Source organism: Trifolium pratense, linkage group LG2 (genome assembly GCF_020283565.1).
Source record: "Trifolium pratense cultivar HEN17-A07 linkage group LG2, ARS_RC_1.1, whole genome shotgun sequence".
Classification (NCBI taxonomy): Eukaryota; Viridiplantae; Streptophyta; class Magnoliopsida; order Fabales; family Fabaceae; genus Trifolium; species Trifolium pratense.
In genome coordinates this window covers 16,764,465-16,781,160 of record NC_060060.1, presented here as the reverse complement: position 1 = coordinate 16,781,160, position 16,696 = coordinate 16,764,465, and the positions used below count along the sequence as shown (strand labels likewise).

The window sequence follows — 16,696 nt, the reverse complement described above, 5'->3', positions numbered from 1 at the left end:
ATTAGTCAAAAAGAATTTTAACGAAGAAGAAAAAGTGAGGCCAATAACTTTCACTAGAAAAAGGAGTGTCCATAATTTTTAGGTTTAATTATAATTAGAGTTTGGCTTAATTAGTCTAATAGTCTCTTTTTTATTTTATTTAAAGGATTATTGTAAAACCTAAAATGTCTTTAAGGGACCAAAGAACTAATTAAGCCTTATAGTTTTGGTCTTCTATTTTCACCAGGGATGACAAGTCTGAACCCGTGAGGCCATCTGAACCCAAACCCGAGTTAACTGGTAAAACCCCGAGTTGACTGGAGTTGGGTTTAGGACAACTCAAACCCACACCCGAAATCTGAAACCACGTTCGATTAGATATTAAATTACATAATTACTCATATGTATATATAAGTGTAAAATTAGCTTCAATGTGTTGTACATAATTTATTTACAATTTTACAGTTTTTTTATTGAAAAAAAAAAAAAATCAATGTTGGAATCTTGTCATGAAAAGGGAAAAGACCAATGAATTCGGATCGGGTTCGGGTCATAAGTTAATTCTCCGTGTTCTTGTTGCGGGTTCGGGTTCGAATGGAAAAACCTAAACCCAAACCAATGTGGGTATGAGTTTTTTTGCCACCCGAACAACATTTATGTTTGGGTTCGGGTGGTGGTTTTGCGTGCGGGTCTAGGAAGTGTAAAACCTACACTCATAAATAATCTTAAGTTATTTATGATTGTTTAGATATTGACGTTCCTTAAGATTCTTGAGCTGATGTGAAGGCAAACGTTGCAACAATATCCAAAGGAACATCAATATTAGTTGTGTAAAATCCTGAAAAATTCATATATATGGGGTGTTAATTAGTTAAGTAGCTAACGCAGTTCTTTACTTAAGTATAAAACAATGTAAAATCTTGAAAATTTCATAGTAGTGAACTCAGTTCTTTACTTAAGTAGTAGACTCGTGAAATTTTGAAAATTTCATGTATAGAAGGTGGCAGCTAGTTTAATAAACTTAATTTGCTACTCAAGTACCAAATGGTATTTTTTTTCTACTTAAATAACAGAAGTGTAAAAATATAAAGGCGCCCGAAAAACACAGGGGGCGCCAAATGAAATCCTCTTTGCGGAGGAGCCATCATCTAAATTAATATTTCTGGTAGATTTGAGTCTGGAGGGCCCAAAAGGCCTTTTAAGAGTGACAATAATATTTTGGGCTTTGAATTAAAAACAAAAAAAAAACACTTAAGAGAAATAAAGAATGTGCCAAACAAACAAAACATAAGAGGACTCGGGTATCTCTCAGAAATCAATCACAAAACGGTGTCGTCTATTCCAACTGTGCCTTCCTAAACCTCACTCTAAACCCTAAAAATTTCTCAATCAATTTTCTCAACTGTTCCAACGTAGAAAACGGTGAGTCCCCTTACACGCTTCCATTTTCCTTTTCAACTTCGTATTTTCGTCTTAATTCATGTTTTTGTTGTTACTAAGAAACAAGCTTTGTTCTTAAATTGTAACCTAATTGAGTTTTTTTTTTTTATCTCACTGTGTTGAGCTATGTACCGTGTTGAGCTTTTAGCTACTGTTGTTTGGTTCTGAATGTGTTATTAAGTTGAAGATATTGGGTTCTATTCAATTTTGAATCTTCACTTCTATTTATTTCAATTGGGAATTTGGTTTTCATTTTTGTGGTTGAATTTGCAATTTTACATTATGCATTGACGATTTGATTAATATTATGTCATTTATTCGTCTGAATTCATGTATTATTGTATCTTAAGATTTTGTTTTGAATCTCATGCATTTTCCCTAGGTATTTATGATTTATGTTTATCCTGTAAAATAAAGAGGAAAAAAAATCATAGTTTTGTATGCTAGATTGCAATATTTTGGTGTAAAATGAATTTTTTTCTTCTTTGTTTGATGTTTGTATAGATTGAAATGGTGGGGCCTTTGGTTAACGATGATCCAATGATTGACGGTGAACCCGAAGACTTGGATGAGGAAATATCACAGTCAGAATCAGATTCAGAAGAAGATGTAAAACTAGCTGAACCATCGAAAACTGCAGTGAATAACAGAGATGCTTTATTAGATAAACTTGGAGATATAAGCTGGCCTGAGAATGTGGATTGGAAGCAGAAGCTCTCCATTGATATTGATCAAGAGCAGGAAGTAGATGTGAACGATGATTTGACACGAGAGCTAGCGTTTTACACACAGGCATTGGAGGGAACTAGGCAGGCTTTTGAGAAGCTAGATTCAATGGGTCTCCCTTTCTTGAGACCTGCTGATTATTACGCGGAAATGGTGAAGGCAGATAACCACATGGAAAAGGTGAAAAGTCGGTTATTAGAAGAGAAGCGGAAGATGGAAGAAGCTGAGGAGAGAAGAAAGGCTAGGGAGGCAAAGAGAATTTCTAAAGAGATTCAGTCACAGAAATTGAAAGAAAGGGCTAAGCAGAAAAAGGAAGACATTGAATCTGTTAAGAAGTGGAGGAAGCAGAGACAGCAGAGTGGGTTTGCTGACGGTGCTGAAGGTCCAGATAAGGCTTTCGACTTTGAGGATGGAAAATCGTTTGAGAGATCAAAGAAGAAAAGGCCTGGAGTGTCTCCAGGTGATCGGTCAGGAGGTAAGGCTAAGCAAGCCATTGGAAAGGGAAAGACTAAAAATAGAAGAGATACTAAAAATTCCAAATTTGGTTTTGGAGGCCGGAAGGGATCGAAGAAGCAGAATACAGCTGACACAACTAATGATTTTGGTGGATTCAGTAAGGGTGCTGCTGCTGGAAATAAGAAGAGGAAGAGATAAATACAATCTTTTTTTGTTTCCGTTTTCTCACATCGGGATGTCATGGAATGTGTGGCCATGTTGCATTCTGGGGAACCTTCGTCAAATCTGCAGTTCTATTTCCTACATAGATTATGGTAAGTTGATAAACTTCATTGGCAGTTATAGATTCTTATATATCTACTCCAATTTTGATGCTTTGTTAAACAATTTGTTAGTTTGTGCTGCCTGTTACCAAAAGATTCGTGATAGCTCTTTTAAGTACACAAGCCAGTGTAACGTAGACATATTTGTAGTTCTTATATGTTATGTTATTTATTTATCAATTGAACACTCTTTTTCTTGTACTTGTTTATCCGAGGACTTATATCGGTGCATGTCTTTGTCTCTTTGCTTTAAAATGAAGAATGATGCAATAATTTTAAAATTTCCTCGTTTTTTGTTGCGCCAAAAATTCTTATTATCCTGCTTCTTCCACTCTATTTACCGATAGTAGTATACAACACCATTGCTAATGCTAAGAGGAAACAAGCAAGATTGCAAGGTGCAACCATGTCAAAGATAAGAGTTTTATTGAATCTAGAAGGAATATAGAAATAGCAGGAGGAGAAATACAGGTAGTTGACTATAAGCTCAGTTCTGAATAGCTTCTATGGTTTATGGAAGTTTTTTTTCAACTGAAAAAATACAGTAGTTTCTAACTAAAACCATACAGTAATAAGTTTATAGGTGCTCATAGGGAACTTAAATAAGAAATTCCAACAAAAGAGGTAAAATCATTTACGATAGATGGTTTATGGTTTTGGCTCCTGTAAGAGTTGCTTTGCTTATCTAAATTATGATTATGTATTGATGAATTTATTTTTTTCATATATTTTCTGATATGGCCTCTAGGGATGTAAACTTTATCTGTAAATCCACAAATTTCCTTTACGGTTTTTCTATAAGCTTCTTTTTTACGTTTATCAAGACCAACGGCATCAAAATACATGGTTATTTCTTATTTTTTATGAATACACAATCTTTTTTACACCGTATTTGACAACAGTTTTGTAATGTCCAAACATCATTTTTCTTTCTGAATTTGGGCAACTCTTAATGTGTCTAAAACACTACCTCGTGTACTAAAAATACTTTTGAAACAACGATGCATGTAGTATCTCAAAAGGTTGGGTCGGGACTTCATGCTCAGCCTAAGGGTCTGTTTGGTTCGGCGTAAATGGAGGGGAGGGGAGGGGAGGTGAGGGAATATTTTTAATTATTTGTGTTTGGTTCAATTTTTAAGAGGGGAGGGGAGGGGAGTGGAGGTGAGCAAAATCCCTCCAAATCCAACTTTTTGCTTCCCCCCGATTTGGGGGGATTTGGAGGGGAGGGGAGGGAAGCTCATTAAAATTTTATTAAATTGTCATAATTATCCTCAATTATTTTTATTAATTCCAACATTATCCTTATTATTCTTGATTTATTTTACACTAGTTTTCTTCTTCTCGGTGTCACTGCTACTCATCTTCGCGTCTCTGCTACTCAGTTTGCTTTCACGTTTTCTTCTTTATGTTTCATAATTTTTAATTCCCTGCATCACCTGTTTTTATATATATTGTATACATTCATATTTTTACTTGTTTATTTCCATTGGTTCATCACGTTCTTGTTTTATTTTTTTTGTATATGACTCCTTTTTATCCTGTATAAAAAATGTTCTTTGAGTTGAAGTACAATTCATTGATTTGCACCAATGAATTGTTGTAGTTCAACTCATGTGTGCTATTGTTTATTGTTATGTTCGGATTTTAAGGATAAAAAGGTAAATTAATTTTAAAATCTCTCCCCTCCCTTCGCGAACCAAACATATATTTAACTAAAATTCTTCCCTCCCCTCTCCCTCTTTTGAACCAAACATATATTTAATTGAAATATTTCCCTCCCCTCCCCTCCCTTCCCCCTCCCCTTCATTAAAATCCCTCACCTCCCCTCCCCTCCGTTGAACCAAACAGACCCTAAATGGAAGCACAATGATACATTTAAACCTATTGACTTTGCGCATGTTTATTATGGATTATAATAATGGTCTTGCTGCACCCGATACACTAGTTACCATTTACCGTTTTAAAAATTGATGTTTTGTCTCCCGACTCTCCGCCTTTCTTTTCTACCCTTGAATTTTTGTTTTTGTCCTTGGAGGTACTTCGGTTTGTATGAACCGAATACTTTTGTCATGCTTAAAAAATTCGGTTAATAAAAATTGAAATTTTGTGTTCCAATTTTTTTTCTAGATTTTCTGCATAAATTCAGCATCAGACCCTTAATTTTCACAATTTATTTGAAATACTAAACGATGTCCGATTTGAGTAAACGACCACTCGTTGGAAAGCCTAGGGTGTCAAGATTACAAATATAATTTTTGTTTTGAGGGTTAACTATCCAATTGGTTCAGTTTGACCAAATAATGGGTACTGGTGCAGAAATAGAGCAGAAACTTTTCTCAAACTTGTAGGTAGATTTTCTCACACTATACTTAATGAAATTTAACAATTCTGGTGTCAATCTTATAGTAAATTTTGTCTTCTTTCCACTAGATTAAAAATCATTAGCATACGACATATATTCAGAGAGATATGCTAAATTTACCACAGGTAGCTCTACACGAATTTTCACATAAATCTTTCTTCTTTTCTTAACATTTATGTTATTTCGGTTTATATAAACCAATTTTTTTTTCTATGTTTAAAAATTTTGGTTTGTATAAACCGAAATAAGTTGGCCAAATTTTTTCAAATCACAAGAGCCAAAATGAAATTTTTGGGGTATATAAAAGAAAGGCGGAGTCGAGAGGGAAAACATCTTAAAAATTTGAGGTTAAAATCTTGATTATCCAATCTCCGATTGGATGGTATGGTACAAATAGGTCGATTTTAGCAAGTTAGAGGGTTGTGATTGTGACTACTGTCTAATATTTTAATTTGTATCGTTGTAAGTCATTTTATTTAATGACTTTTAAGTCCTTTTATTTATGGCAACTTCTAACATGAAAGAGTGAGACAAGTGGTGCACGGTGCACCACTTGTCAATATCTCGATAACGGAAATAAATTTTATAAAATCCATCGTTGGATTGAAACTTTATATCATATAGATCATTCATATATATTTTTAGAAAAATTGAACATCATTTGATGTGTTATTGAGACCCATCAAAATTAACGGTATTCAGTAAAAATTCATAAACCGTTAATCTTGATGAGTCTCAATAACATATCAAATGATGTTCAATTTTTCTAAAAATTTATATGAATGATCTATATGATATAAACTTTCAATCAAACGGTAAATTTTATAAAATTTGCTTTCGTTATCGAGATATTGACAAGTGGTGCATGGTGCACCACTTGTCTCACTCTTTCATTTTAGCCAAAGCCTTTATTTAATGAGTAGAAAGGGTAACAGCTTCCTAGATTTAATAACATGTGCTCATATTCTTTTACTTTTTTATTAAATCAAATACGATCCAATATTTTAATTTTCAAATAATATGGTTGTTCTTCAAAAAATAATAATAATATGGTTGTTTGTTTGTCATCGTTTTATTTTAAAGAAAATGTTAAATAATGTCCACGAGACACTAATTGAGCTTACTAATAAGAAAAATTTATTTTAAAATTTGTGCATTCAATACTTAAAAAATATAAAAAGTTATGTTCTTAACATTAATTTTATATTTAATTTTATTTTTTTAGTATACTTAATAAATGTCCGGAGCAATGTTTAGCATATCTATATTACAGTAACTAAAAATATATATATACCTACTGGTACTTTTACAAAAATTGAAACAAGTGTTACATAAAAATATCATCATGATTTGAAGTATAAAAAAATGCAACTTGAATTAATAACCCTAATGTAATATATCATATAAATAACTAATATTTCTACCTTACTGTATTAATATGAGCTTCTCACTTTTAACAATATTCTTAAAAAATTATTTTAAAAATAAATATTTTTTTCTTAAAAAACTGTAACAAACGGCAGTTAACAACTAAACGAAAAATCAAGTTGCATTTATTTATGGCAAATGCTAACTAGTACTTTCGGAACACTCTTTAAGATCTAAATAGTAAGTTTTTTTTTATAGAATATTTATGGGAACGCCTAAAACACATTGAAAATTGTAGTGTTTTTTATTTTTTTTATTTTTATAAGCAATATTAGTTGTTAGTTGTTTGTAATTTAATTTGCCTATTTGTTTTTGTATCTTATTGTAGAGATTGTTAGGTTTTGTACTCCTGATACCTCTTTACTTTTCCGAACTTTCTCCTTTGCCAGGACTTGAACTCCGGACCTCCTGCTCCTTAACCTTTATCTCAACTAGCTCAACTAGTTGAACTACCCATCTTATCTATTGAAAATTATAGTGTTTAATTTTTGAAATAAAATATATTTTTAAAATGGAATGTTTAAATAGTACCCGAGAGCACTCCTTAACAATACCTTTTATTTATTATAATTGACCAAGTGGTGTGCCCTAATGGTTTCCTACATGTTTACAGTATTATCAATCCACAATAAACATAAAAAATGAGCATGATATACAACAATCAGTCATCGATTTAATAGATTTTAATCAGTGTTATAAATTCGCCAAACAAACAAATTTTACGAAGAAAAAATTATTTCTTTATTTTTTTCTTCTGAAATATAATAATTACTCACTAATCATGTATTTTTATGTCATTTTATACTTACAACAACTAAATTTGCCAAATACTTTAATTTCATTCCATTAGTGTTTCAGCTATAATCCATCAACCATCAGCTATAAGTTAACTTTTCGATTATAAATTAACTTTTCAACTATCAGCTAACTTATAGCTTAATTATTTTTACTAAACAGAACCTAAGTCACATTAGAATCGTCAGCAAAATAAATTAGAGTAACCCACTTAAGTTTTAGGACTTGGAGTTGCTCCTTGTAAAATTTCAGATTTCATTCTTCTTTTTTTACCGCCAATTATGGTGCCCACGTAAGACTGTGGTATTGAAACTCTCAAATTAATCGGTCCTTATACTAGAAAAGGATATATCTTTACTATTTAATATTTATTTATTTGTCTTCAAAAAAAATATTTATTTATTAAATTAATATATTTATCAATTAATAATTTTTTTATCTAATGTCTAGAAATTTCACCTTAAAGGAGTTCAAACAGCTCCTACATAATGTATTTAATGTCCCTAGGAACTAAGTTAAACTCGCCAGGACTATTTATCAATTACCATAAAATATTTCATTCATAGACATTTTATTTAATTGTTATATATGTTAGATGAAAATCAGATCATTTTGATATTTTGGTATATGTTTTTGGAGTGATGTGTTTGGGGAGAACATTTGTTCAACTCCCTTCTAACTTGGAAACAAATTCACATTCAAGGGCTTTGATTGTTGGTATGACAATATTATTGTTACTAATGATAATTTAAATCCGAATGTTGCAAATTTTGAGATATTAGATATTTGAATAATCATTGTAACAAAAAAAAAATGATATTTGAATAATCATTCTATTGCAAACTAATAGTCTTTTGCAGAGGTGATTTTTTAAACAAGAAATATAAGCATAAAGGAGGCTCGTTTTCATAATACCCGCGCAAATGGTAGGAAATTTTGTTAATTTGATGAGCATTTTATTTTACCTTCTTTTTTCTAGGTTAGGTTTATGTTTTCTTAGATTTTTGTTTATTTCTCTTTGATAAATTTTAAGCTTAGAAAAAAAATACTATTATTTGATAAACTCCACAAGTTTTTATAAAATTTGATAAATTTTAAACTTTTATAAAATTGAGCGGTGTTAATCTATTCAATATAAGCTTTTAATTTAACTATTAGGTTAGTGAAATACTTCCTCCAGTCCTTATTATAAGGAACAGTTTGACAAAAACACACAGACTAAGGAGACCTATTTTTTTTATTAAAAATTCTAAAATATTATGTTTAATTCCAAAAATAACCTTGGTCTTAATTGATTGTTGTCTCTTGTAATTATCAATATAATAAGCCACTATTCTTAATTCCAATGTAACTCATCTATACACAAGGCTAATTAATTCCAATGTTACATTATCATTTACGTATAGGAAATGTGTGTGTAATTAATGTTAAGCATTGGAATAGGTTATATTGGAGTATACAATTCAATAAGGGTATAAAAGGAATTACTTATTTAATAAAGCATAGATTTAAGGAGTGTTCATTATATAAAGGACAAAAAAAAATCCAAATTGTTCCTTATAATAAGGATCGGAGGGAGTATATTTCTTATAACTAGTTATTACTCTCATCTTTTAATTCTAGTTGTCACTACTTTTTTTGTCTTTTTTAGTCTATCATATATATATGGTCAAATTTTGGCTCGAAATCACCTCTCCAGATAATTTTTTCCATTTCTTAGTATGTTGTATTTTGTTCCTTCTTTGGTGTGGTGTATTTTATTTTCCTATTTTTGTGCATTGTTTATTTGTTTCAGGTTGAAGAATTAATTTTGATCTACCTCAGATTCAATTATTTATTTTGATATCATCAACGCTATCGATCCATAAGCATAGACTCAATATGGACATATTTGCAAGCTTATACAATTTGTCATTTTAAACTATTAATATAGATTTTGTGAGTTTGTTCCCAAATTCATTTTTTTAATTTCTTTTTTAGTTAAAAAACAAGATGTTGCTAGAGTAAGTAGATCACTTTATACAACTCCTAATTAATATAAGAGAAAATGTACGTATATACATTATATTTTCAATGAAGCTAAAAGTATTTTTTTTTTTGGTACAAACAACATTGATTTTTCTTACTAACGAATAATTTTTTGAAATCCTAAAAATCCATAAAGTACTTTGAAATCTTAAAAATCTCTATACAAATCCATTACAATCCTACGTTAAAATTCTTGATTGTAAAAAGTCTTTTAAAAAAAATCTCTTGAAAATCTCACAAAGTCAATATAATCCCACTAAATTCGTTAAAATCTTCAGGATTTGTTTTGCCAAAATTGTTCATCAAAATCTAAATCCAATACACCCCGACGAAAGTAATATAATACCTGTAAGTGTCGCACGATTTAGATGTGCAAGCAGTCTGCAATCTGCATAGACAAAACAGGAAACAAATTTCCTACAATTTATTTTCTCATAATTTTCACACTGATTTACATTACAGCCATCCAATCTATTATTTTAAGTGATTTTATAATTGCATTGATCTAGACCGTCCGATCTACGGTCAACAATAAGGATTCAAAACAGCATAAAAACAGTGTGAATCACTACCGCATCAAATCTGTATCCGACAAAACATAGGCTTTTGTCTTTCAAATAACGAGTCCACCAACTGAAAGGCACAAAAATTAATTTATTTGTTGAAACCATACGTACATTAGAGAAAGAGAAATGGCAAGCATGTTAGCTAGTGGAATAGTACTTGAGCCACTGACAAAAACCAAATTATTACTAAAAGATTTTTGACTTAATTTTATCTTTAAAATATTACAACTAGAAAGGGTTTATCGATGGATGTGATTGCCACATAACGTGCATAATTCTTTTTTTTTCTTCAAATAATATACAGTTGTTATCCATAATTGTAAATTGTTTTATTTAATGAGTAACAATGGTAACGGTCAATCTGATGAACTTAACTTAGTTGACAGAACATTACATTTTATATATATATATATATATATATATATATATATATATATAGACGGGATTCGAGCCATATTTTCTAAACACTGGGTGACAAAAAAAAATGGTAACAGTCACACACGTTACGCTGGAGTCTCGATAAAGCCTTTCAAGTTGCAACATTTTAAAATTAGATTCTCTTGTTTGACTTTGATGGCCAGCAGGCAAGAATGTAGTTGAAACCACGGATTAGGCTTATATGTAAGATTATCAATTAATCATCATCAATTAACAAGTAATAAATCATGATCTACTCTTTTCGTAGTATTTTATTGATTATTAAATCAATACAATCAAGAGAGTGGAAATAGTTGAAGATTAATACGGACAATAGAGAGTAATAGTATCTTCTTCTTCCACACAATTTTTGAACATTATTAAATTTTCACACATAAAACAAAACATCAATGGAGGAAGCCAGAGTTTCCCGTTCAATCGCCGACATCTTACAAAAGTTGAACTCCCTAAAACCTGGAGCAAATTTGCTACCAGGAATTCACATCAGGGGCCTTAAAGACAATCTTATACTAATCCATGAAAAAATCCAGCTCGCGTGTTACTCGGATGAATGCCCCAAATGGCTTCAAAAAGCTGAAGATGTAGTCAAGAATTTGAGATATGTGTTGGACGGTACCACTACCAGTGGCTCAAAACAAGTTGAAGATACTTTGAGATATTTGGTGGACGGTACCAGTGGCTCAAAAAAATCATTTATCAGTCAGCTGGGCTTCAGCTTCAGCTTCAGCCTAAAGAAACGTTTCCAAGCCATGCTCCTTGTCGAGAAAACAATAGAAGAACTCAAGCGCCAGATAGAGGAAGAGGCAAAAGGAAAAGAAGCGGTTGTTAGTCATACAAATGAGGAAAGATACTTTTCATCCGAAATGTTGCTTGACTTTGAGAAAATTCCAGTGTTTGGAAGAGAAAATGAAAAGGAGGAGATTATAGATCAATTGCTGAACCTGAACAATTCTGATGTTGTTCCTCCTGTTATTGTAATTGTTGGTGTTTCTGGATTGGGGAAAACAAAACTTGCACGTCTTGTTTGTAAGGATCTTCGAGTCAAAGCTCGGTTCCAACCAATTTGGTTCGACTTCAACAGCTCTGTCTCAACGGTAAAAGATTTAATTGAGTGTCATCATGAGAAACACGTCTTAATTGTTATAGATAATTTGCAAATTGAGAATGAGAATCATGCTCTCGACAAGTTGCAGCAGAAATTAACGGAGTTGGTTGGCGGTGGTACTGATAGGGCAATACTTATTAGTACACGTAGCAACAAGGTTGCCAACAACATTGTTGCCAGACATGTTTTGCAGTTGCAGGGGCTCAATCAAGAGGACTCATGGTCCTTGTTTCAACATATTCATGGACAAAGCACCACCGAACCTGAATCCAAACCCGAGAGGGATAACATGAGGGATTGTGGTGGAATTCCTCTTCTGATAGTGATCATAGCGACAGTGATGAAGCATCATGGTGGTGGTGGTGACAAATGGACTCTAGAAGCACTACAAATGCTAAAGTTTATCTATTACGACAATCTGCCCACTAATCAGAAGTTATGCTTTGCATACTGTTCATTGTTTCTAGAAGATTATCTGATTGACGCCGAGAAACTAATTCAACTCTGGACTGCTGAAGGATTTCTCGTTGCCTCTAGCAGTGAAACTATTATTGCAGAACAACAATTTGATCGAGCTTGTTTCGATGACTTTGTTCCTTTGGTTTTCCATCAAGCTGAGTTAGAAAACGACCACCACAAATACTGCGGTGTTGTGAGGAACAGCGGCTTATATAGAATGAACAAGTTAATGCATAAACTCGCAAAGCTAGTAACTGCCGATGGCAAAAACATCATATCCGATTCAATGGGGAGTAGAGTTCATGGAGGAACGCTGCGAGTTTCGTTCAATTGCGCTCTAGATCTGTCGTGTGAGGTGCCTGAATCAATGTTTCAGAAAGCAAAGAAACTAACGACCATTCTTTTTCCATACAACACTAACAACCCGCGGCTTCCACACGAGGTAAAGATGACAACATCAACATGTAATAAGATCTTCAACACCTTCAAGGACTCCCTATGCACGTTGGATCTAAATGACTTGGGGATCAAGATGGTTCCAAGCTCTATTGAAGAGATGAAGTACTTGAGATATCTAGATCTTTCCCATAACAACATGGAAAAACTTCCTAGTTGCATCACAACTCTTATCCACTTGCAAACGTTGAAGCTCTCTCAATGTCATGCCCTCAAGAAATTGCCAAAAGACATGGGGAATTTAAGTTCCCTCAACCATCTTGGCATTGAGGGATGCTTGCGCCTAACTCACATGCCAAGTGGAATAAGCAAGCTCACTGATTTGCAAACATTGTCACTTTTTGTGGCCAGCAAGAAACATGTCTCGGGAGGACTAAGATCGCTCACAAATCTTAACAAGTTGAGAGGCTACTTGGAAATTTCTCATCTTGAACAAGTCAAGGAAGCTTCTGAAGATAAAGTTTTGAAAAATAAACAACACATTGAATTCATGACTCTAAGATGGGATCACAAGGAAGAGGACGAGAAGGAAAAATACATTGCCAACGATGAGAAATCACTTGATTGTCTCGAGCCGCATCCGAATCTGAAAGTGCTACTCGTCGTGGGGTACATTGGTTCCAGGTTGTCTGATTGGATCGTTTCACTTCGATGCCTTGTTAAGTTTACCTTGAACAACTGTCCCAAATTCATCACCCTCCCGGCACTGGATGTGCTTCCAAATCTCAAGGTTCTCCAACTTTGGAGATTGGACTCTTTGAATTTCATACATTCCTCTGAACTAGCAATATTATTTCCATCCTTGAAGGAACTTACAATCATTGATTGTCCTCATCTAATAGGTTGGTATGGAAGTCGTGGATTATCTTTCAGTTGCATTTCAAAACTAAATATCCAATATTGTCCTAAATTAGCTTGGGTGCCGCGATATCCCGGCCTTGACGAAGAGCTAGTTCTGGTTGAGTCGAATGTAGAATCCATGAGGAATACAATGCATTATGCTGACGGTACTGAAAGTATTGAAACTTGTAATTCACAAACACAACCCTTCTCCAAATTGAAGTCCATGGTAATTGAGGGTATTGAACAATCTCCACTAGAGAGTAGTTGGCTTAAAAACTTCATTTCACTTGAGGAACTTCACATTAGAGATTGTTCTAATATGAATTCTCTACCACAAGGTTTTGAGTATTTAAGTTCACTTCAATCACTTTCTATTGAAAGATGTGAAGAACTTGTTCTTGATGCTGACATATCCGAAACTGAATGGAAGAATCCAATTGAATTGGAGGGTCTAAGAAACCTTACTTCTCTTACATTAAGTGGTATTCCAAAACTAAAGTCCCTTCCATGGGGAGTTGAAAATATGAAATCATTGAAAGATTTAAGGATTTATGATTGCCATGGTTTAACTCATCTACCAGAAACAATAGGCATCCTCGTTTCACTTGAAAAACTGGTTATTTCTGAATGCAGATGGTTGCAATCGTTGCCCAAAGGAATGGAAAGGATGGAGTCTCTACATACTTTGACTATCATGAACTGCCCTTTGTTATTGCCAAGGTGTCAACCGGACACGGGTGATGATTGGCCACAAATTGCTCATATCAAAAACATACAAGTGAAGCAAACTCCTCAAGAAGGAATGTAGTTTTTTACGAGAATTTTCAAAAGTTACAGGATTCCTCATGATTTCTCTCTCGTTTCTCACTTTGATTTTTGTTTTATTTTTTTATTGATTCTGATGAATGTAATCCATGTTTAAAATGTGTTTTAGTTTGCTTATAGATAGCTTGAAGTAAAGACTTAATAGTGTAGGATCCTGGCTTAGTGAGAGCGGGATTATGCTTGCTGGCCAAGCAAGTTTAGCGTGGCTAAGCGAGCTTAGGAGTTGTTTGTTTTCTGTTTTTCAGTTAGAAGTTTGTTTTAGGGAAGTTATTTTGTTTTGTCTTAGATAGTTATTGCAGTTACTTAACAAGTAACCTCTTTTGTATATAACTACTTTTGCCCCTTGTGGATGAATGCAATTTTATTTTTCCCTTATTATCTTCTTCGTCAATCCAAAATTCATCTCTCTCAATTTGTCCCAACAGATTCTGTTTTTTTGTTCATTTTCATGTTGATCGGTTTTTGATTTTGTCACAATAATCATATTCGTAACATTAAACATTTTGGTTGAAGTTTAGATGTAATCGTCTTGTGTGGCTTTAAAAATGTATGAGTAGTAAAAGGTGTGAGCAACACTGCCATTAACAGGCTCTTCTTTGGATAGCTAAATTTTTCATGAATTACAAGCACAAAGTTGATATAGGGAAAGAAAAGTATATCATATATATGTTACTAATATTTCAAAAAGAGCTTATAGTTTATTTTACTAATTTATAGTTTATTTTTTGAAATCCTATTTCAAGTAGCTTATGAGTTTATAGTTTATAGCTTATTATTTTTTCTTCCAATTTTATCCCGGTCATCTTACTTAAAAATAAATTAAATATTGATTAAACATATATTTTTTATGTCATTTCATATTTATAAACTAGTTCAACCATTAATTTTATCAAACACCACAAATTCAATCAGCAAACTTATAAGTTATCGCTATAAGCTTACTCACTATAAACTATATTTCATCCGTCTCAAAATATAAGCAAAAATGAGTAAAAGAAACTTGATGTATTTGATTAAAAATTTGGACCAAATATATTCACTTCTGTTGACCAACTTTTACTTATATTTTGGGACCGAAGGAGTAGCTTATGGAGATTAAAACTGTAATTAAAACTGTAATTAAACTATAAGCAGTGAAAAAACATTACAACAAACTAGTCTTATTGGAGTAGTTGTTCATTAACAAGGCTATATTCATGTTCTAGTGCCAAAAGTGACATATAACTAGGAACCATGACTATGATTGTGACAATTATTTTTTAAGGGAAATGCTAATGACCGTTTTTTGGGATACTTTTTAACTATTTTAAATAGTAAATTTTGTAAAAAAAATTATGAAAAATGTATGAAGTCAATGTATTGAAAATTAAATTATTTCATTTTTTAAGTAAAAAATTTCTTTAAATAGAATCGTTAACGAGGGCCCTAGGGCGACCCTTATTTTAATATGGATCCTATATATCTCTTGGCATATTAAGGGCTGGGATAAATTTAATTAGCTCTGCAATTTAGATAAAGCTAGTATTGATACGAAGTTTTCACCACCATTATCGATGATCTCTGTCGGGGAAACTGTGGGTAACATATAAGGTAGGTTCTTCCAACCAAATTTTTTCCATATGCATGAATCAGGAACCGAATCCCTCACCACATGCTTAAGAAGACCAAAATTTTTACCAGTTAAACCAATTCATTGTTGGTGTATTAATTTATGTATTTGTGGAGCTTGAATAATGAAAAGAATGGCAAAAAAAAAAAATGAAAGAATAGTAGCTTTCAAAACAAACAAAAGAAAAAATATTTGCCACGGTTAAAAGGGTGGCATTGTTTAATGTGTTGTTTAGCCATGGTTATAACTGTATTCAGATTTTTTTTTCTTAATTTTCTTAGCTACTATTTGCCACGGCTTAACCGTCGCTAATTGATCAATAATTGCAGTTAAAAAGTTTTTACGACATTTTATATTACCGTGATTTTAGCCGAGGATAAAACTTTGTGACGCCCGCCCAAATAAGCCACCCTTAAAATTAAAGCGCTAAACTTATGAGAAAAATGAATATGCACTAACGGTGTAAAATAATTTTACACTGTCAATCAATACTAACCATATTTTCCGCTATGTCACCCCACTTCAGATCACTTTCTTGATATGACATGACAAATGATAGTTTTTTATTCGATGATCATGTAAAATTATTTACACGTTCAGTGCAGCTCCGTTAAACTATAAACTTATTTGCTTTTTTATAGTGTGAGAATAATTGAAAGACAAAGAGAAGAGAAAGAAATTTTAATTTTTTTTAGATTTCCACCCTTTTAAAGATACAGATTAAACTTTTAAGAGTGATCATCTTTAAAAAGAAGTAAAGTATTTTCCATTTCTTTTCTCTCATTTTCTAACCCTAGCCGTTATCTTCAAGGTCAATTTTAACTTGGAATCACCCATCCGAATTGTTTTTTCTTTATC

General features: G+C 32.5%; 2 protein-coding genes across 2 annotated transcripts; both read left to right on the top strand.

Moving 5' to 3' along the window:
* The first annotated feature begins 1,249 nt into the window (after positions 1-1,249).
* On the top strand, positions 1,250-3,125 carry LOC123907650 (probable rRNA-processing protein EBP2 homolog). The gene is made up of 2 exons (XM_045958000.1): positions 1,250-1,401; positions 1,924-3,125. The coding sequence occupies exon 2, from the start codon at positions 1,930-1,932 to the stop codon at positions 2,797-2,799; it is 870 nt and encodes a 289-aa protein (XP_045813956.1). The 5' UTR covers positions 1,250-1,401; positions 1,924-1,929; the 3' UTR covers positions 2,800-3,125.
* Positions 3,126-10,681: 7,556 nt separating this feature from the next.
* LOC123907649 (disease resistance protein RGA2-like) lies at positions 10,682-14,621 on the top strand. The gene has a single exon (XM_045957999.1). It carries the CDS (start codon positions 10,931-10,933, stop codon positions 14,210-14,212), a length of 3,282 nt encoding a protein of 1,093 aa, XP_045813955.1. The 5' UTR covers positions 10,682-10,930; the 3' UTR covers positions 14,213-14,621.
* Positions 14,622-16,696: the final 2,075 nt, after the last annotated feature.

Bases quoted from the DNA above. Each gene is read 5' to 3' on its own strand.
- LOC123907650 (XM_045958000.1), top strand. From the start codon at position 1,930: ATGGTGGGGCCTTTGGTTAACGATGATCCAATGATTGACGGTGAACCC.
- LOC123907649 (XM_045957999.1), top strand. From the start codon at position 10,931: ATGGAGGAAGCCAGAGTTTCCCGTTCAATCGCCGACATCTTACAAAAG.